At 35.9% G+C, this 17,818-nt stretch overlaps 1 protein-coding gene across 1 annotated transcript; it reads right to left on the reverse strand.

Moving 5' to 3' along the window:
- Positions 1 to 4,833: 4,833 nt before the first annotated feature.
- LOC127100637 (vacuolar iron transporter 1) lies at positions 4,834 to 7,479 on the reverse strand. The gene is made up of 4 exons (XM_051037880.1): positions 7,055 to 7,479; positions 6,879 to 6,964; positions 6,645 to 6,759; positions 4,834 to 5,315 (listed from the first exon to the last, which is right to left on the reverse strand). Exons 1-4 carry the CDS (start codon positions 7,306 to 7,308, stop codon positions 5,018 to 5,020), a joined length of 753 nt encoding a protein of 250 aa, XP_050893837.1. The 5' UTR covers positions 7,309 to 7,479; the 3' UTR covers positions 4,834 to 5,017.
- Positions 7,480 to 17,818: the final 10,339 nt, after the last annotated feature.

The raw sequence follows: 17,818 nt of genomic DNA on the forward strand, positions 1-17,818 counted from the left end.
ACCGATCACCACAAGAAAATAATAATAAATACATTATTATTATTAATTTTAATTCTTTTAATTAATTAAAACCAAATTAAATTTTGGCGATCGATCATACTACGCAGAGTTAGCCGGGGTCCGCTGTCCGGTCACAAAACAGAAAAACAGAGAATACAGACTTTGTGAATGTGACGACCGTCACAAAGCATGTCATAACCATCACGTCCAGCTTGTTACGACCGTCACAGGCCCATGACGAACGTCACGCGGCCAAAATCAACGCTTTGAAACAGTCAACAGACGTGATCCAACAAGCCCTCAATTCATAACTCTTTGACAGCACAACCCTTGTGTCGTCACTAACCCTAATGCACCAATTTCAGACCGTCAAACACACCTCGATTGTTGATTCAGTATGATTGATCAACAGGTCATTGCTTCACCATACTAATGTCGGATCAAGAAGCAAATGACCATTGATCGCTCAAAGGAAAACAACCATTAAGTGTTTGAATGAACGAAACAGAAATAATATATCATATATACCGTATTTTGCATTAGAATTACTTATATCATATATATAACTTGATCGATCTCAATTGCGTAACCTATGGATGATCGATGTATCGCTGCTTCACCATACTAATATCGGATTCTGAAGCATAGTCAACATCAATCATCCAAATCGTACACACATGATGCCAATTTAATTACTCGTTTATTCTTTGATTCATTCTGTCTTTTAATCATATTAATACAGAAAATAAACAGCTATCAGATGCATGGTTTCGTAAGTGGCTCTGATACCATTGAAGAAGAATAGCGATCCAAAACGCAGTAGAATTTAAAATTTTCTCCTTTAGTGATTCTTACGAATGGGCATGATCATGTGATAGAATCGTTACCTCTTGTGACGATTGAAACCTTTGATGCAGATCTACGGATCGATCATGAACGTTGGACGATGACAATGCCTCTACTCAGTCCATACGAACGGATTCCTTCAATCTCAGTGCTAGCTGCTATGAATGAAGGCTTTGAGTGAGAGAGAGAGAAACGAAATTGCAACTGCATAAATGCTTTTGCACAAGGGTTCTATTTATAGAACCACTTGTGTGGGTTGTAAGCTAAAAAGTCCACTTAAGTGTATGTGGCTCATATCTTATAATATGCCAAAATCACTTAAGCATGTGGTACCTTACCATATTTCGAATTCTACTTAAGTACACCGTACCTTACGATGTTCTACAATTCACTTAAGTGCACCGTACCTTACGATGTTCCTTAGTTACTCTATCTCTCATTAATCCGTCCTTTTGTGTGTGACCCTGTAGGTTTTCGCGGCATTGGCAATTGTATTAAATCACGCATTTAACATAATAAACAGTGAGTGGTATCTAGCAACACATCACTGCTACCCAAGACACGAAAATGTCATGTGATCTGACAAATCCTTCTATGATAATACTTATGTGTATAATTACCACTTTTCCCTTATGTCTATATTGAACACAAGGCGTAGACCGTGTAATCCTTGTCCAGTTCACTATTGGGCCCATAGACATTTATCCTGTTACGCAGGATGGGCAAATTCCATCTAGGTCACTCATGTCCCTTAGCATGCTTCGTGGAGTACCCATCAACTGTCTTTATGGTCATCCAGTTACGGACAATTTTTGATCATCAACAAGGCACTCGACTCTACATCTAGGGTCCACAGTGGTTTCAGGTCGAAGGGTGGTATACACCATTATCACCATGAGAATAACGTATGACACTTTGCATAACATTCTATATAGTATTCTCATAGCGGGTCAATCCGGTGTGAATATTGTAGGCGTAAGCCCTAGAGGCCAATACTTTTGGTACTTGTATCGAATAATAAAAGGCTTTTTCTTTATTACGTTTGTTTAATAAAGTCCCTAGAATAGCTAGTCCGTTTAATGTATAAAGTGTGACTTGATCATGAGATCACATCAAACATAAGGACACTATTCTTAAAGTATCCGTAGTCGAGCTTTACTGTGAAGTGGGATAACATTAAAGCATAAAGACTATTATGTACCTAGACTAATGATCACATCTCATGGATCATGGATAAGGAGTTATCAAGTCTTAAACATAGGTATGAATATTAAGAGTAATATTCACACCGGATTGACCCGCTATGAGAATACTATATAGAATGTTATGCAATGTGTCATAAGTTATTCTCATGGTGATAATGGTGTATACCACTCTTCGACCTGAAACCACTATGGACCCTAGGTGTAGAGTCGAGTGCTTTATTGTTGATCCAACATTGTCCGTAACTGGATAACCATAAAGACAGTTGATGGGTACTCCACGAAGCATACTGAGGGACATGAGTGACCTAGATAGAATTTGCCCATCCTGCGTAACAGGATAAATGTCTATGGGCCCAATATTGAACTGGACAAGGATGACACGGTCTATGCCTTGTGTTCAATATAGACATAAGGGCAAAAGGGTAATTATACACATAAGTATTATCACAAAAGGAATTGTCAGATCACATGATATTTTCGTGTCTTGGGTAGCAGTGATATGTTGCTAGATACCGCTCACTGTTTATTATGTTAAATACATGATTTAATATAATTGCCAATGCCGCGAAAACCTATAAGGTCACACACAAAGGACGGATTGATGAGAGATAGAGTAACTAAGGAACACCGTAAGGTACGGTGCCCTTAAGTGAATTGTAGAACATCGTAAAGGTACGATGTACTTAAGTAGAATACGAAATATGGTAAGGTACCATGGGCTTAAGTGATTTTGGGCATATTATAAGATATGGGCCAAAATACACGTAAGTGGGCTTTTTAGCTTGAAGCCCACACAAGTGGTTCTATAAATAGAACCCTTGTGCAGAAGCATTCATTGCATTTGCATTATTTTTGTTTTCTTCTCTCTCTCTCTCTCTCTCTCTCTCTCTCTCTCTCTCTCACTCAAAGCCTTCATTCGTACCAGCTAGCACTGAGATTGAAGGAATCCGTTCGTGTGGACTGACTAGAGACGTTGTCATCGTTCAACGTTCGTGATCGCTCCGTGGATCTGCATCAAAGGTTTTGATCGTTACGTGAGATCTGCACCAAAGGTTTCAATCGTCACAAGAGGTAAATATTTTATCACTGATAATGACCATTCGTAAGGATCTCTAAAGGAGAAAATTTTAATTTCCGCTGCGTTTTGGATCGAAATTCTCCTTCAAATATGACTCTTAATATTCATACCTATGTTTAAGACTTGATAACTCCTTATCCATGATCCATAAGATGTGATCATCAGTCTATATACATAATAGTCTTTATGCTTTAATGTTATCCCACTTCACAATAAAGCTCGACTACGGATACTTTAAGAATAGTGTCCTTATGTTTAATGTGATCTCATAATTAAGTCACACTTGATACATTAAACGGACTAGCTATTCTAGGGACTTTATTAAACAAACATAATAAAGAAAAAGTCTTTTATTATTAATAAATAATTCGATACAAGTACCAAAAGTATTGGCCTCCAGGGCTTACACCAACAGAGCAGGCCTCGAGATGAATCTGTTAAAGGCTAGGAGCATCCCATTTAATTTCATTACCTATTTCTTTATTGTCGAGGCTCCTATCTTGATGGATGCTTCACATTTATCAGGGTCTTCTTCTTTGCATATCTCAGTTAAGTAGAAGCCTAAGAATTGTTTGGCTCTAAATTTGAGGGTTCGTTTTTCTGGATTGAGCCTCATATTGTATTATCGAACCCTTCAGGACACGCTGACCATATTGTTCTTCGTGTAGTCCTTCTACGTCGGACTTGATGAGCATACCATCCATGTAAACTTCTATCATTCACCTATATATTCTTTGAATATTTTGTTCATCATCCTCTAGTATCTTGCTCTCGCGTTCATCAGACCAAAGGACATGATGTTGTATCGATAGGTAGCTTGCTCAGTCATGAAGGTTTTCTTGTCGACGTCCGCCTAAAACATAGGTACATGGTTATAGCCGGAATACACGTCCATGAATGACAACAATTTGTAATTAGGTGAGTTGTCTACTAGTTTGTTGATGCTTTGGAGTGGATATGGATATTTCAGGCAGGCTCAATTGAGGTAAGTGTAGTCAACACATGTTCTCCACTTCCCTGAAGATTTTTTGACTAATACAAAATTGAACAACCACTTAGTGTATTTTACTTAAAAAACAAAGTTGGTGTCGAGTAGACACCAGACAATACTCATGGTCAGATCAACCTTTTCATGGGATTATCATCTTCTTCGTTGTGCCACATATCAGATGGAGTGGTCAATATTCAATTGGTGACATGCCATGTTAAGGTCTATTTCACTAGAAATGGCAAAACAGTTCGTATATGAACCGATCTTTCAGTATTACAATTGAGTTATATAACCTCAAAGTTATTGCCTGGAACCGACCTCAAGACTTTCGCTTTGACCCCTAATAAAGAGTCGAGCTCGTCATCTCGTAGACTTTTACCTTTTCATATGTCGAGGTCGACTGTACTAAAATTATATGAATTTCCACATTTTAAAATAAATTGATATGATTATTTAACTTTTTCAAATAGATAGATAAGAAACTACTAAAAGTTATCTCCTTAAAATAATAGAATCTCCATAAAAGATAGACAAACATGACACCAACTCAAAAGTGAAAAAAAAATCCATATGCAAACAATTTGGCAAACTTAAACTATTTGTAAGGTCTCATATTCAAAACAAGCACTCTTATGTAAACTTTTAAATTTTAATCTCTTGCCATCTTGCAACAAAAACCAAATAGTACCTCTTCAAATAATGGTGACGAATCGTTGACCCTAAACGAATACTTCATTATATTTATCAAAAGAGACCATTCAAATGCAAAGTGATATCATCAACCATAAAAGCTCAAACCAAAAGTTAAAAGTTGTTCATGAAAAATTGCCACCAAAAGAACTAATAGCCAAAAAGAAAGAAACAATAACTCTAAAATGAGATAGCCTTCACTACCAACTATGGATGGAAAGCTTTTGCCAAACCATAAGCAGCAGCAGAGGCAACCGCGCCGATAAGAGTAGTTTCCAAAGCACTTCTGACAGGTTTGTTGCCGGTGAAGCATCCTTTGACAAAACCAAAGACAAACAAAGCAATCAAAGTAACAATTACTGAAACCAGAACAGCTTCTGTTGCCTTTGGAATGAACATGTAAGGAATGAGAGGAACAATTCCACCCAATACATAAGCAATGGCAATTGTCATTGCACTATACAATGCTCTTCTTGGATCTGGCTTCTCTAATCCCAGCTCAAATCTGCCATCACATAATATAACCAATTTGTTAATTATTTTGTTCAAACACTCACCAGCGATTATTACTCTTTCTAATTCTTATTATAACAAAAAAAAATTAATCTTTTTATATAAATTAAAATGCAATTCACATGTTATAATATTTTATTTTTGGAAATAAGTACAAATCATAAATATTGTTTACCGTATTTTAGTTTTTGTAAACAAAAAGAAAAATCAGCATCAAATTTATCAATACTAGGAAGATTTCAAATTCGTCCCAAATTATATTAAGCTTTGACCAATTCATCTAAATTAAAGAATATAATTAATTTTGTATAAAAAATATATAAAATTATTTTACCAATAATATTGAAAATGAAATTTTAAAAAATGAGAGTAATAAATAGAGAATGTATGATAGAATAAACATTAATATTTTCTTGAAATTGTAAAATAGTTATTCGTCATTAATAATATTAGAAATTAAAATTTGAAACATTAATAAAAGAGAATAATAAATATAAATTTCATGATAGAATCAACATTAATATTTTCATAAAATTTTAAAATAATTATTCTTCATTGGTGTTGGAAAGATAATTTTAAAATATAAAAAATAAAATAATAAATAAAAAGTGCATGAATATATCGAGTTTTCTTATCATTTTAAATAATAAAAATAATAATATAAAATGTGCTAGAGAGAATACATTACTAATATTTTTTTAAAATTGTAAAATAATTACTCTTCATTAGTAAAGTTGGAAAAAAAATTAAAAAATTAAAAAATGAGAAGAATTGATAAACAAGTGTAGGATAGAATAAACATTAATATTTTCTTAAAATTGTAAAATAGTTTTTTATTCAAACAATGAAATAATGGGTGAAATTCATTGGTATCATTCCTTCATCATGTTTTTACCCATCTACATTCCATGGAATCTGTCAAATATTTAAGTAATTTTTAAGAATATTATTATTTGATTAATGATATAAAGAATAAACGTTGAGGATGTCACTTTCTCTTATAATTATTTTAAATTTTTAAAACCGTTTTATTTAACACTAAAAGACAAAAAGAGAGTCCAAAAATACTTGTGTAAGTGGGTTGCACATGACCAAAAATCTGACTCAAAAAGTTAAACCTATTAACCATATAAAGTGCCTTTCTCTTTCCAACCCGTGGTGTGGTGCCACCACTCAACCAATTCCAATTCAACTTTTATTCTACTCTTAGCATAAATATTCACGAGTCACGACGCATCGTAAACTCCAAAATTTTCAAACTTTTTCGAAAAACTCTTGAAGAAAATCACAGCAAAAAAACTGTTTGGAGAATGAAACTTACTTCATCATGAAATCAAGCCATGCTTGAGGATTCTTTCTCAGAGCATTCACAACAGGTTCATATTCATGTTCCTCTATCCCGTATTCAGCTAATATTTCTCCCACCTCTGCAGCTTCTGAATTTTAATCACAATAAAAAACATATTAAAAAATTAATTAATTAAATAAATAAAATTCAAATATTCAATAAACCTAAACTGAAAAATAAAATTCTGTTTCGGAGTGTAGTGCGAACCAGTTTCCGGTACGGCGATGATTTCATCTTGTTCCCTTTTCAATTCTCTATTATAATGATCCGCTTCACCTTTTGCCGCCAAATAACTGCAAAAACAAACACAAATCCAATAAAAATTTGTTAGAATTCATATTTTCAGATCAAAATTCAAAATTGAGGATTTGGATGATAAGTACCCTCCGAGACCCATGGAGATTGCACCGGCGGCAACTTCGGCGATACCGGCAGTAAGGACAATAGAAGAAGTAGCATTGGCGCCAGAGAGACCGGCAGCGAGGGCAAATGGAACAGTGAGACCGTCGGAAACTCCGATGATGATGTCACGAACGATCTCCCCGGCGGTGAAGTGCTTCTCGGTATGGCGATTGAGAAGGCTCTGTTTCTGAGGTTCATCAAGACTTAGTCTGTGTTCGTCGCCACTAGCAGCCATTTGAAAGTGTGTGTATGAATCGCTACCGCAAAAAAAGGTTTGAAAATGAAATCGAAGCCTAACGTGTAAAAGTAGTGTTGTTGTTATGCGTATAAATATATAGTAGCAGTGGATGGAATTGTTTCTTTCACTTTTCGGGTTAGAAAACAATTAACTAATATAGTGGCTCGTGTCTACCACACGCCAAATCAACTATAATTAAGAAATAGAGTTATTTTTTACTCAATTAAGCAAAATAATATGGTTGTAAATAAATTTAGCTTAATTTATAAGGAAACTTAGCTACAAGGTTAAGTGAATTTGAATAAATAAAAAATAATTAGTTTTTTATCATTATTTTTTTCATAAAATTCTAACAAAATCAAACCAATGAAGAAAGAGTTAATATTGAATATGTTGTTAAATTTATTAAATTCAATTTAAAATATAAGAGAATCATTTTTTTATTAATTACTGAGAATACTACCTCCGTTTTTTATAAAATATATATTAATAAAATGTTATTATTGTATGTAAAAGAACAATTATAATATTTTTACATAGCCTTATTAATGGTATAAACAATAAATTAAAATAATTAAAAGAGGATAAAATAATAAATATTTAAGTATATAACATAAAAAATATTATTAACAAATATTGATATTATAAAATGATTTAAATTTAAGTATAATTTTTTAAAAAGAAAATACATAAATAAAAAGTAGAAGGAGAACATTAGTATAAATTTTTGGAAAGATTAAAACACTAATATTAAATAAAAGAAATAATAAAGATTATAATGGTTTTGTTTTTTTATATGAATATGGATAGAGAGAAAAGAAAGCAATTTAATTTATTTGGATTGCGGTATGTATCAAGTCATTAGTTTAGTTCTTCCTAACATGGTAAAACGGGTTGGATTTGTTGGGCATGTTTGTTTTATCGAATTAAAAGTGTGGAACATGTTGAGAATTTAGGTTTGCATCTTTTAATGTATCTGTCTCGTCTCGTTTTTTAAGGGGGTTTTCGGACACGAACATTAACATAATTTTTGTAATTTCCTTGCTTCGAGGCTGTCAGTTGTCTCTAAACACGCCATATGTCCATGCTCCTCGAAATTTTTTTTGTCACCTTTCTATTTAAACCCTTCTTCCCTCTCACTTTTTTTTCTTACGGCGATCCCAACAATCATACATGGTGAACGCTATTATCGGTTTTCCTTTTGCCATTTTCACCCACTCTTCTTCTCTTGCCTCATAAGACTAATGGCGCCTAACTTATCTAGCTCGCGTCGTCCTCCTTTTGTCGTTCAGATTGATGAACCAGTCTTGGTTGATAATCGATCTTACGTTCGTGAGCCTCCTCTAGCGGAAAACATCTAAAGGTTGTGGTATTTTGATGCTTTTATTCCTTATTCCATTTCTGGTAATACATTTTCCTTCATGTGATCTGACAAATCCTTTTGTGATAATACTTATGTGTATAATTACCCTTTTGCCCTTATGTCTATATTGAACACAAGGCATAGACCGTGTCATCCTTGTCCAGTTCAATATTGGGCCCATAGACATTTATCCTGTTACGCAGGATGGGCAAATTCCATCTAGGTCACTCATGTCCCTTAGCATGCTTTGTGGAGTACCCATCAACTGTCTTTATGGTCATCCAGTTACGATAACGTTTGATCAGCAATAAAGCACTCGACTCTATATCTAGAGTCCATAGTGGTTTCAGGTCGAAGGATGGTATACACCATTATCACCATGAGAATAACTTATGACCCTTTGCATAACATTCTATATAGTATTCTCATAGCGGGTCAATCCAGTATAAATATTACTCTTAATATTCATACCTATGTTCAAGACTTGATAACTCCTTATCCATGATCCATGAGATGTGATCATCAGTCTATATACATAATAGTCTTAATGCTTTAATGTTATCCCACTTCACAATAAAGCTCGACTACGGATACTTTAAGAATAGTGTCCTTATGTTTAATGTGATCTCATGATTAAGTCATACTTGATACATTAAACGGACTAGCTATTCTATGGACTTTATTAAACAAACATAATAAAGAAAAAGCCTTTTATTATTAATAAATAATTCGATACAAGTACCAAAAGTATTGGCCTCTAGGGCTTACACCAACAGTTCGTACCTCTAGCCACTCAACTTCACGAACAACGCAAAGTCTGCCTTAGCAAGCTGATTTTATGCGGTCTTTACGATTCATTAGGGGTATCTTCCCGTCAGATCCTCGATCAGCCCTATTTATACAGTCTTCAAATATAAGTCCGCGTTTGGTTACTGCAGTTGTGGCTTAACGCCACTTTCGTGCCCAACTTGCACTCCGAAAACCTTCCCATCATGGAAGTAGGCATTGAAGGTGTATGACTTGTCATTAATACTCCTGAGGATGGCAAGACCGTGTTGCAGGATACGTTCGAGAAGCACTTCTCTATGTTTTACAAAATTAAAACATTTGTCTCCACCATGGCCCCATTCGCCGATGACAATGTGGTTCAACATGGTTCTGCGGACTATTTCCTAGTCCTAATGCTAAAAGGGAAAAAGACATTTGTGGCGTATTGATGGAATGCTTTTGGTCTGCTCATTTATCGACGAAACTCACTATTGGGGGAAGCGATATAAGACTAGCTGCATACCAATCTAACTTGGTAGCCGGGCATTTTTGCCTAAGTCGACTTTTTCCAAAGTCTCTCATCCCTTTGGAAGACTGCATGTTTATCTCCACAAATAATGCTTCTGAGGAAAACTTAACCAAGTGCCTCAACATTTTCAAGAACAAACTGTTCTATCTGCCATCTTTTAAGTTTTTGGTCTCCTTCAATTGTACGAAAGAATTCAAGGACTGATGGGGATCTTACTACCAGTCAACAACAGATCCAACGCTTATGGCGCAATGCATCTCAGACACTTTTGCTTTTCGTCGTGACGTAGGTATGTGGTTCACTGATATACATTGTCGGCCTCTTCCGCTGTATTGGCAGATTTTTAAATTCCATTGTTTTTTGCAGTAGGCCAGTCTGATCAATGGGAATCTGAGATTTTTGATGAAGATGAAATCTCTAGTCCGCCCCGACCTTTACCTCCCAAGTATGGGATCCCTAAGTAAATACATTATGCGCCGCCTGAAAATGGGAGATGTTCGGCGGCTCATAAGATTACGCCATCCACGAATCCTGGTCACATAGAGGAGAATAATGAGGCGAGGTTCAGGGTTGAGCATGTGCTCACCTTCGACTTGGACGATGGGATAGAGGCTGAAGACACTCTTTTGCAGTGGAGAAAAATAAGTGGTAATAACCCAACTCTTGATCTTGGGTCTGCATCTGGATGCTAAAGAGGTCATTTTGACCTTGTATTTGTCCCTTATACATCATGGTTCTCATTCCTTGTCATGTTTTGTCGTGCATATTCTTTCCAACCCACCAGCATTACCTACTTCTGGTGATGGGATAACATGTTCCCTTTCAACACTTGCCCATGGTTTGCAACCCGATATCCTGGAGGAACCGGCAGGCCAAATGGATGCTCTCATTCTGGTACCATCTCCCAGCCCATCTGGCTTAAAGAGGAAGCGATCAGAGGCGTCATTAGCGCTTTTTGAACCTCTCGTCGTCCCATCTGCTGGTGCTCCTCTTGCCCTTCCTGATGTTTCCTTAGCTCCCAATTTTGACGAGCTATTTGGGAAATTGAAGTCCAAGATAGCTGGTTTGGACCTCTTGGGAGTTGTCAACAACGATCTTTCCATTGTTGTCGAGGTCAGAGGATTGATGTCTCACCTTGTCTGATCAGAGATTCCAACTATGATTTTTGCCTTTATTATAGACTTAGAGATTCTTCTAGACCAAGCAATTTCAGTTACTCACCTAAAAAAATCATCTTCCAACCTCCTCGAGGAGAAATCTGGTGTTTTATCTTAGCAACAGACGTAACGTCTCGATCAGAGCAGCGATTGGCTTATTAGAGGACGAGAATCTACGATCAAGAAATTTTTACCATCCTTGATGATAACATTCAGACTTGGACTCAACGAGTGCACTATTTGCAGTCTCTTATCGAGAGGGCGCAGAAGAAAAATGCTAAAATAGATACCCAAAACTTGGATAGTCTTGAGCCTTCGATGGATGCATAAATCAACCTGGGCATAGAATGAGTTGCAGTCGCGCGATCTTTGGAGAAGGAATTAGGGAATTTGAAAGCACAAGACCTTCAGAATGATCAAAGGCTTGACCATGTGCAGGCTCATCTTAATGGAATGAAGCGTGTGTTGGGACTCTAGCCTTACTCGTTGTTTTTCTTTTGTAGTGACTTTCCCATGCTTTTGGCATGGTATTATTTGTCACTTTTGGCATTTTTGTAATCTCGTCATTTGGCCAAATCGATGATATTTGAGTACTATTTTTCCTTCGTAATCTTAATTTCTTGAAGCATAGGCCTATACCTTTTTAAGTATTTCCCATTTATTCGTAACATTCAATTATCAGAGTTTTACTCTTCAATATCGTACACATTATTAGAAAAAACTTGATTAACTTTGAAAGGTCCTTCCCAATTGGGTGACCAATTTCCCAAGGTTCTGTCCTTCTTGTCTAGAGGAAGTATAACCTTCCAGACATAATCTCCAACCGAGAAGACTATAGATTTAACCTTTTATTATAAGTTTCAGTTATTCTCTTCTTTTTCCTCATTAAGGCATCTAGAGTGAATAGTCTTTATTCGTCCAGGTCGACCAACTTATCCATCATCATACTCCAAAAATGGTCAGATGGGATTTTGTTTTGTCTTTGAATTCTTACAGATTGTAAGCATAACTCTGCAGGTAAAACTGCATCGTTGCCAAACGTGAGTCGGAAGGGTGTAGCATTGGTGGCCTCCTTAGGCGAAGTTCTGCAAGCCCAAAGTGTTTGGTTCAAAGTTGTATTCCAACTCCTTGGATTTTTTCCCATGTGCTTTTTTTATCAAGCATATAATAATTTTATTTGCAGCCTCTACTTGGCCATTAACTTGTGCATAATAGGGGGTCGACTTCAAGAATTTGATCCCTGTCTCAGCAGCAAACTCCATTATCTTTATGTAGATAAAGACTGAACCCTGGTCAGTTGTTATGGTTTCAGGAGTCCCATATTTACACATGATGTGACTTTGTATGAAGTCAATCACCATATATTGGTCGACATTAGTTAAAGGTACCGCCTCGACCCATTTTTTAAAGTAATCAAAGCCCACAGGGACATACCTATGGCTTTTAGAGGACGCCGACTTGATCTAACCAATTAGGTCTAACATCCATCCCTAAATGGCCATAACTTAATGGTCGAATGTAACTCGCTGGCGGGCACGTGTTGTATTCCTCCATGATTTTGGCACTCTTGACATCCTCGAGCGAACTAGATGCAATCTTTCAACATAGTGGTCCAGTATACCCCCTGTCGACACAACAGCCATTTAATTTTGTGTCCTGCTTGGTGAGCGCCACACGATCCGCTGTGAGTGTCAGAAATTTCCATGTAGGCTTCTCTTTCGCTAATGCATTTGAGCAACACCACTTATGGAGTCTTTTTGGACAACTCGTTTCCAATGATGATGTAACTTAACTCCTTGTATTTTTTTGTAGTTCCTATCAGGTTTCTAAGGAACTCAATAATCTCTCTTCGCTAATCCTCATTTGCTATGTTGTCGATGATAAAAGTTTCAAAAATTTCACAAAATTCTGGTAACTCCCTTGCCCCCACCAGTTTTGACGTTGATAACTCTATTCGAATAACGCTAGTTGACATCAGTTTGTCTTTCAATTTAGTCAAGTTCTTTAATTTTTTCTTAGCTACCTGGGCCATATTGTTGGCCTCTTAGTTGTGTATTTGTGGTACGTGTTCAACATCTATAGTTTCAAATCATTTAAGCATTGAATTTTCCTTGACAAAGTATATTAATTGGTTGAATTTAATACATTTGTATTCCTTTGTTAATTGCTTGATTACCAGTTCAGAGTCACCTTTGATCTCGACTCTGGTTGCCCCTAAGTCTAATAATATGGTAAGACCTATAATCAAGGCTTCGTATTCATCCTCATTATGGGAATAAATAGCCATTGATTTTGAACTTATACTTAGTAGGAATTCCTCCCAGGAACATGATGAAAATCCCCATACCCGTTCCTTTAGAATGGGTGGAACCATCAAAATTTAGTTTCCATGTCGGGAACTCGACATAATTTGACCCTTCATGACTTTTAAAGGCGCATAAATTAAAGAATATTAGATAAGGGCTAATGCCCATTTTCCAACTCTACTATGTAAAGTTAATTTCGACAACATGTACTTAATTATATCGAAGTATGAATAAACAAACACATATAAAGATTTTATATAATCACTACAATAAATTATTCATTTTACGACACATGTATTGTGACCTTTGTAAAAAAAACTGCTACACTTACATGGCGGTTAATGACAACTGCCTCAAATATTTTTAAAATAAAGTCTACAATAGTTTCTACTTTACACCCACCCTCAATTCGGTTGTGGGACGGCTGTACAACTTCACACTTGTTATTTTTCATTTTCCCTCTCCTAAATTAAAGTAGCAACCATAACCTTGTTGAATGGAGATTTTGATTTAAGGTAAAAATAAAATTACAGAACATAGAATGAAGTTAAATGAATATACTGATATTATTAGTCAAATTGAGAACTAGTAGACACGAATATTTGTACACTTACCCCGAATTTGGGTTAGTTAACAATTAGATAGTGGCTAAAAGTTGTAGCTTCCATATTTAAGAGCTTAAACTTTGAAAGTAAGGCACAGTATTGTACAGAAGTTCAGTTATAGTATTTTGACTTGAAGCACAACGAAAATAAGAAGCTGAATTTCAGTTACATTTCTCCTACAAGTTGTATCATTGTAGAAGTTTGTGTCAGATGCACATAAAGGTAAGCATTCTGCATTTATACTACAATTTTGGTTGCTGCATTGACATCCTATATTACTAAAGGGCACTGAAATGTTGTCCTATTTATTTTATAAGATTAGTTTTTGTAATACGATCAAGATTTACCTTGATCTTTATCAATGAATTACTTTTGTTTTGACATCTTTATCTTTGCTTAGTCTATATTTATAGATGGAAACTTGTGAAAATTTGGTGGCTAAATGTAATAAAATGAGAGTTATAGTTAGTTAGATTTACTCCTATATTCACTTGTGATGTGTATGCAACATGTCTTTTCATTTTATATAATTTACTTGGAGATTTTAATAATGTGATCAAGGCTTACTAATTCAAAAAGAGCAATCAACAGTCTATTTCAATTCTACCGTGACTGTAACATCTACGGAGTCGATTTCATCTTTATAGTAAAACTATTTTGAAATTTGGATTTCTTTTATAAGCGTGTAAGGACATTTTCTGGTCTTTTCCTATACAAGAAGAAAAGCATTTTCAAAAAGTTGAATGAAGGAAGAGACATCACATAATTCCTCAATGTAGTATTTAGTCCACCATCTCCTAAACTCTCGACTACAGAGGAAGTTAGGCTCGAAGTTAAACGGAGTAAGTTGGGTTCTGTCGGTGTATTTGACTATTTGCTTGAGGGCAGTAGCTTCATTATGGACTGCATTGTGGAGAAATAGACTACCCTTTTTGTCATACAGGCACTTTGGAAGAACCTGAATTAACCCAAATTATCGAGCGACAAGGTTGGATTGATAGGTTATCAAAGTAACCTGAACCTTCGAAGGATTAAGTCGAAGGGTTAGAATCCTAAAGGTAAAAAAGGCTTCCCAAATCAGTAAAGATTCTGTTTCTTGGATGGAGATGGGAAAGTCCTGGTAAATCATTTGGGACCGTACTTTCAAAAGGCAAATGGGACCATGCTCGAAGTGAAAATATGGCGCTTGACAAACATCATTATGTAGCTCATGAAAGTCGGTTGAAGGGATTATCCTTCATCATTAGGAGTCAGTTGAGCTAGTCTCGTACCTTTGACCCTTCTGTTCTTAATCTCCTCAGAGTCTTCTTCGACGAGGCATTTGTTCGGCATACTAGCCTCGAAAGTGGCATTGAACCAGAGTTGCAATAGCCAGAAAGGAGAAGATTCCCTTTGTCGCCCAAATTCTTCAATTGAGTAACTCCATCACTCAATGATTCTTAAAGACTTGCCAAGATCATCTCACTTAGACAAATATCATGCCCATCGTGTAGTTGATTCGCCAAAGTGAGACATTTCTTGGCAACTTGCAAGGATTTTGAACAGAAAACAGAATGGGACAACCACAAGGCCAAAAAAGCTATATGCTCCATGTCAGAGACGATGTCAGTATCTTTCTCGTGATAATGAGCAATGCACGTTAAATATGTTGCTCTGGTGGTCGAAAAGGTCATGGTGTCCGCAACATCAATGTCGGGATCATAGGTGTGTCCGGTAAGTTTTAGCCATGTGATAGCCATTTTCTATTTTCTTTGTATTGTGTTTCATCTATGTTGGATTTTTATGTCCTGATATACCTGATTTTTTCATACATGCTACCCTTAATAGGTAAATAGAATTCCTACAACCACGACAATGTCCAGTTCTAACATATATGCACTTTTTGAACATGTGGAATGAATAATCGACAATGTACAAAACAAAAGAAAATAGGACCAGAACCTCTCATTCACCTTCTTCTTATCTCATAACCAGCACAAGGACACATAAACCCTCTTCTTAGACTTGCAAAATGTCTTGCTTCAACAGAATATGCTGGCAAAGACATGAGAACCGTTAACAACATCACTCATAAATCACTCACTTCCATATGTAGCTTTTGAATATCATATTCCTTCTGCTCTGTTATGGATTCAATTCGTTTCTGTTTTTACCGGTTACTATAACTATCTCCACAAACTCGTATCTTTATCTTGATGTTCCATTACCTTTTGTACCTCTTAAATACAAGAAATCTCTAATGTTATGCATCCATTTAGTGCCTTTCCATTTCTAGGAGCACTCAGTTTAGGAAAATGATTTCATCGATAATGTTTAGGATACATTGTAGCGGTGTATTCATCACTTTATGATTTATTGATTAAACCAAAAGCAAAGCATACAAAGATAGAGTCGCCACCGCACTTTTATTTATCCAAAGGATTGGCTAAAAAGCGAATAAAAGCCTAAGAAGTTTTACACATAGAAAACTAATGAAAAGGTCAGAGATCTGGGTAAGGGGTTAATTACGCAATGGGAAGGTGTTAGGCACCCATCACGTCCTAGGTACTCCTAGGGAACCTCTTTTCACACTTGTTGTACAAAAAAGTTTATTTGTTTATGACATATATTGTGCAAACAATGATGGAAGGGATGAGAAAAGAATATACAATTTTTTATTGTTTTTGTGTTTGAACGGATGAACCCGTTGCCTACGTACCTTTCCATGGAAGGTAAGGATCAAAACGCCGTAGTTCGGCTAAAAGATTTCCAAAATATGAGTGGGTTCATTTTAAAACAAAAGCCCTAAGGTCTTTCGTTATCCACGGGAGAAAACTCGACCTTATACAAACAACAAGTCCACCATGTGAGAAAAGCTTCAACTTGCTAGTGAGGGGTTAACCCTATAATAAGCAAGGAAGTCTTACAATTCAATCACTAAGGACAAGAAGGTGAGATTAACATCAACCAACTAGGATAAATCAAACCTATGGCTAATGCATGAAAGCTTAACAAGAATGGACAAAGCCACAAAACAATTGAATGAGTTGGATTAACCAATTAGAATTTATTCACAAAAGATGGTCAAAGTATGATTAAAATTCAGTTCAAAAGAAGTATTATGAAATGGAGTTTGAAAAGTCAAAGGCCTAAAGCCTAGGTTTCTAATTTGAAAAGAAGTGAAAATGTTTGCACAATAGATGTCAAAGTTTTTGAATTAACATGTGAAAAGAGAGTTTTGAAAACACACACAAAAATGGAGGGGTGAGGAAGTAAAACTTCTTAGATGTTCACCTCTTGAAATCATATGGAAGATGATTAAAGTGTGTCCTTTGGAATAGGCAACAATGCAAATAACAGGTAAACAAAGTATCAGGCAAGGTTAACAAAAGCGGATACCGGATGCCAATTACTGGACTTATACCAATGTCCTAAAACAAAGAGGGATACCAGATGCCACTCAATGGACTTATACTAGTCTCCTAAAGCAAAACAAAACATGGATATCAGATGCCAATCAACTGGACTTACACTAATCTCCTAAACCAAAACAAAGAAATGATACCGGATGCCAATCAACTGGACTTACACCAATCTCACAAAACAAACTGGATATCGGATACCAATAAATGGATTTACACCAATCTCCTAAAACAAACAAACATGGATATCAGATGCCAATCTATCTGGACTTATTCTAATCTCCACAGAAATGATCATGGGAAACAAAGGCCAATAAATGGACTTACAATTGATTCCTCACATACAACAACATGCAATAAGCAAAAGGAAGCAAGTTG

The sequence above is a fragment of the Lathyrus oleraceus genome, chromosome 7 (genome assembly GCF_024323335.1).
Source record: "Lathyrus oleraceus cultivar Zhongwan6 chromosome 7, CAAS_Psat_ZW6_1.0, whole genome shotgun sequence".
In the NCBI taxonomy this organism is placed as follows: Eukaryota; Viridiplantae; Streptophyta; class Magnoliopsida; order Fabales; family Fabaceae; genus Lathyrus; species Lathyrus oleraceus.

Bases quoted from the DNA above. Each gene is read 5' to 3' on its own strand.
- LOC127100637 (XM_051037880.1), bottom strand. From the start codon at position 7,308: ATGGCTGCTAGTGGCGACGAACACAGACTAAGTCTTGATGAACCTCAG. The intron at 6,965-7,054 runs GTACTTATCATC...TTGTTTTTGCAG, and splicing joins ATCTCCATGGGTCTCGGAGG to TTATTTGGCGGCAAAAGGTG. The intron at 6,760-6,878 runs GTTCGCACTACA...ATTAAAATTCAG, and splicing joins CATCGCCGTACCGGAAACTG to AAGCTGCAGAGGTGGGAGAA.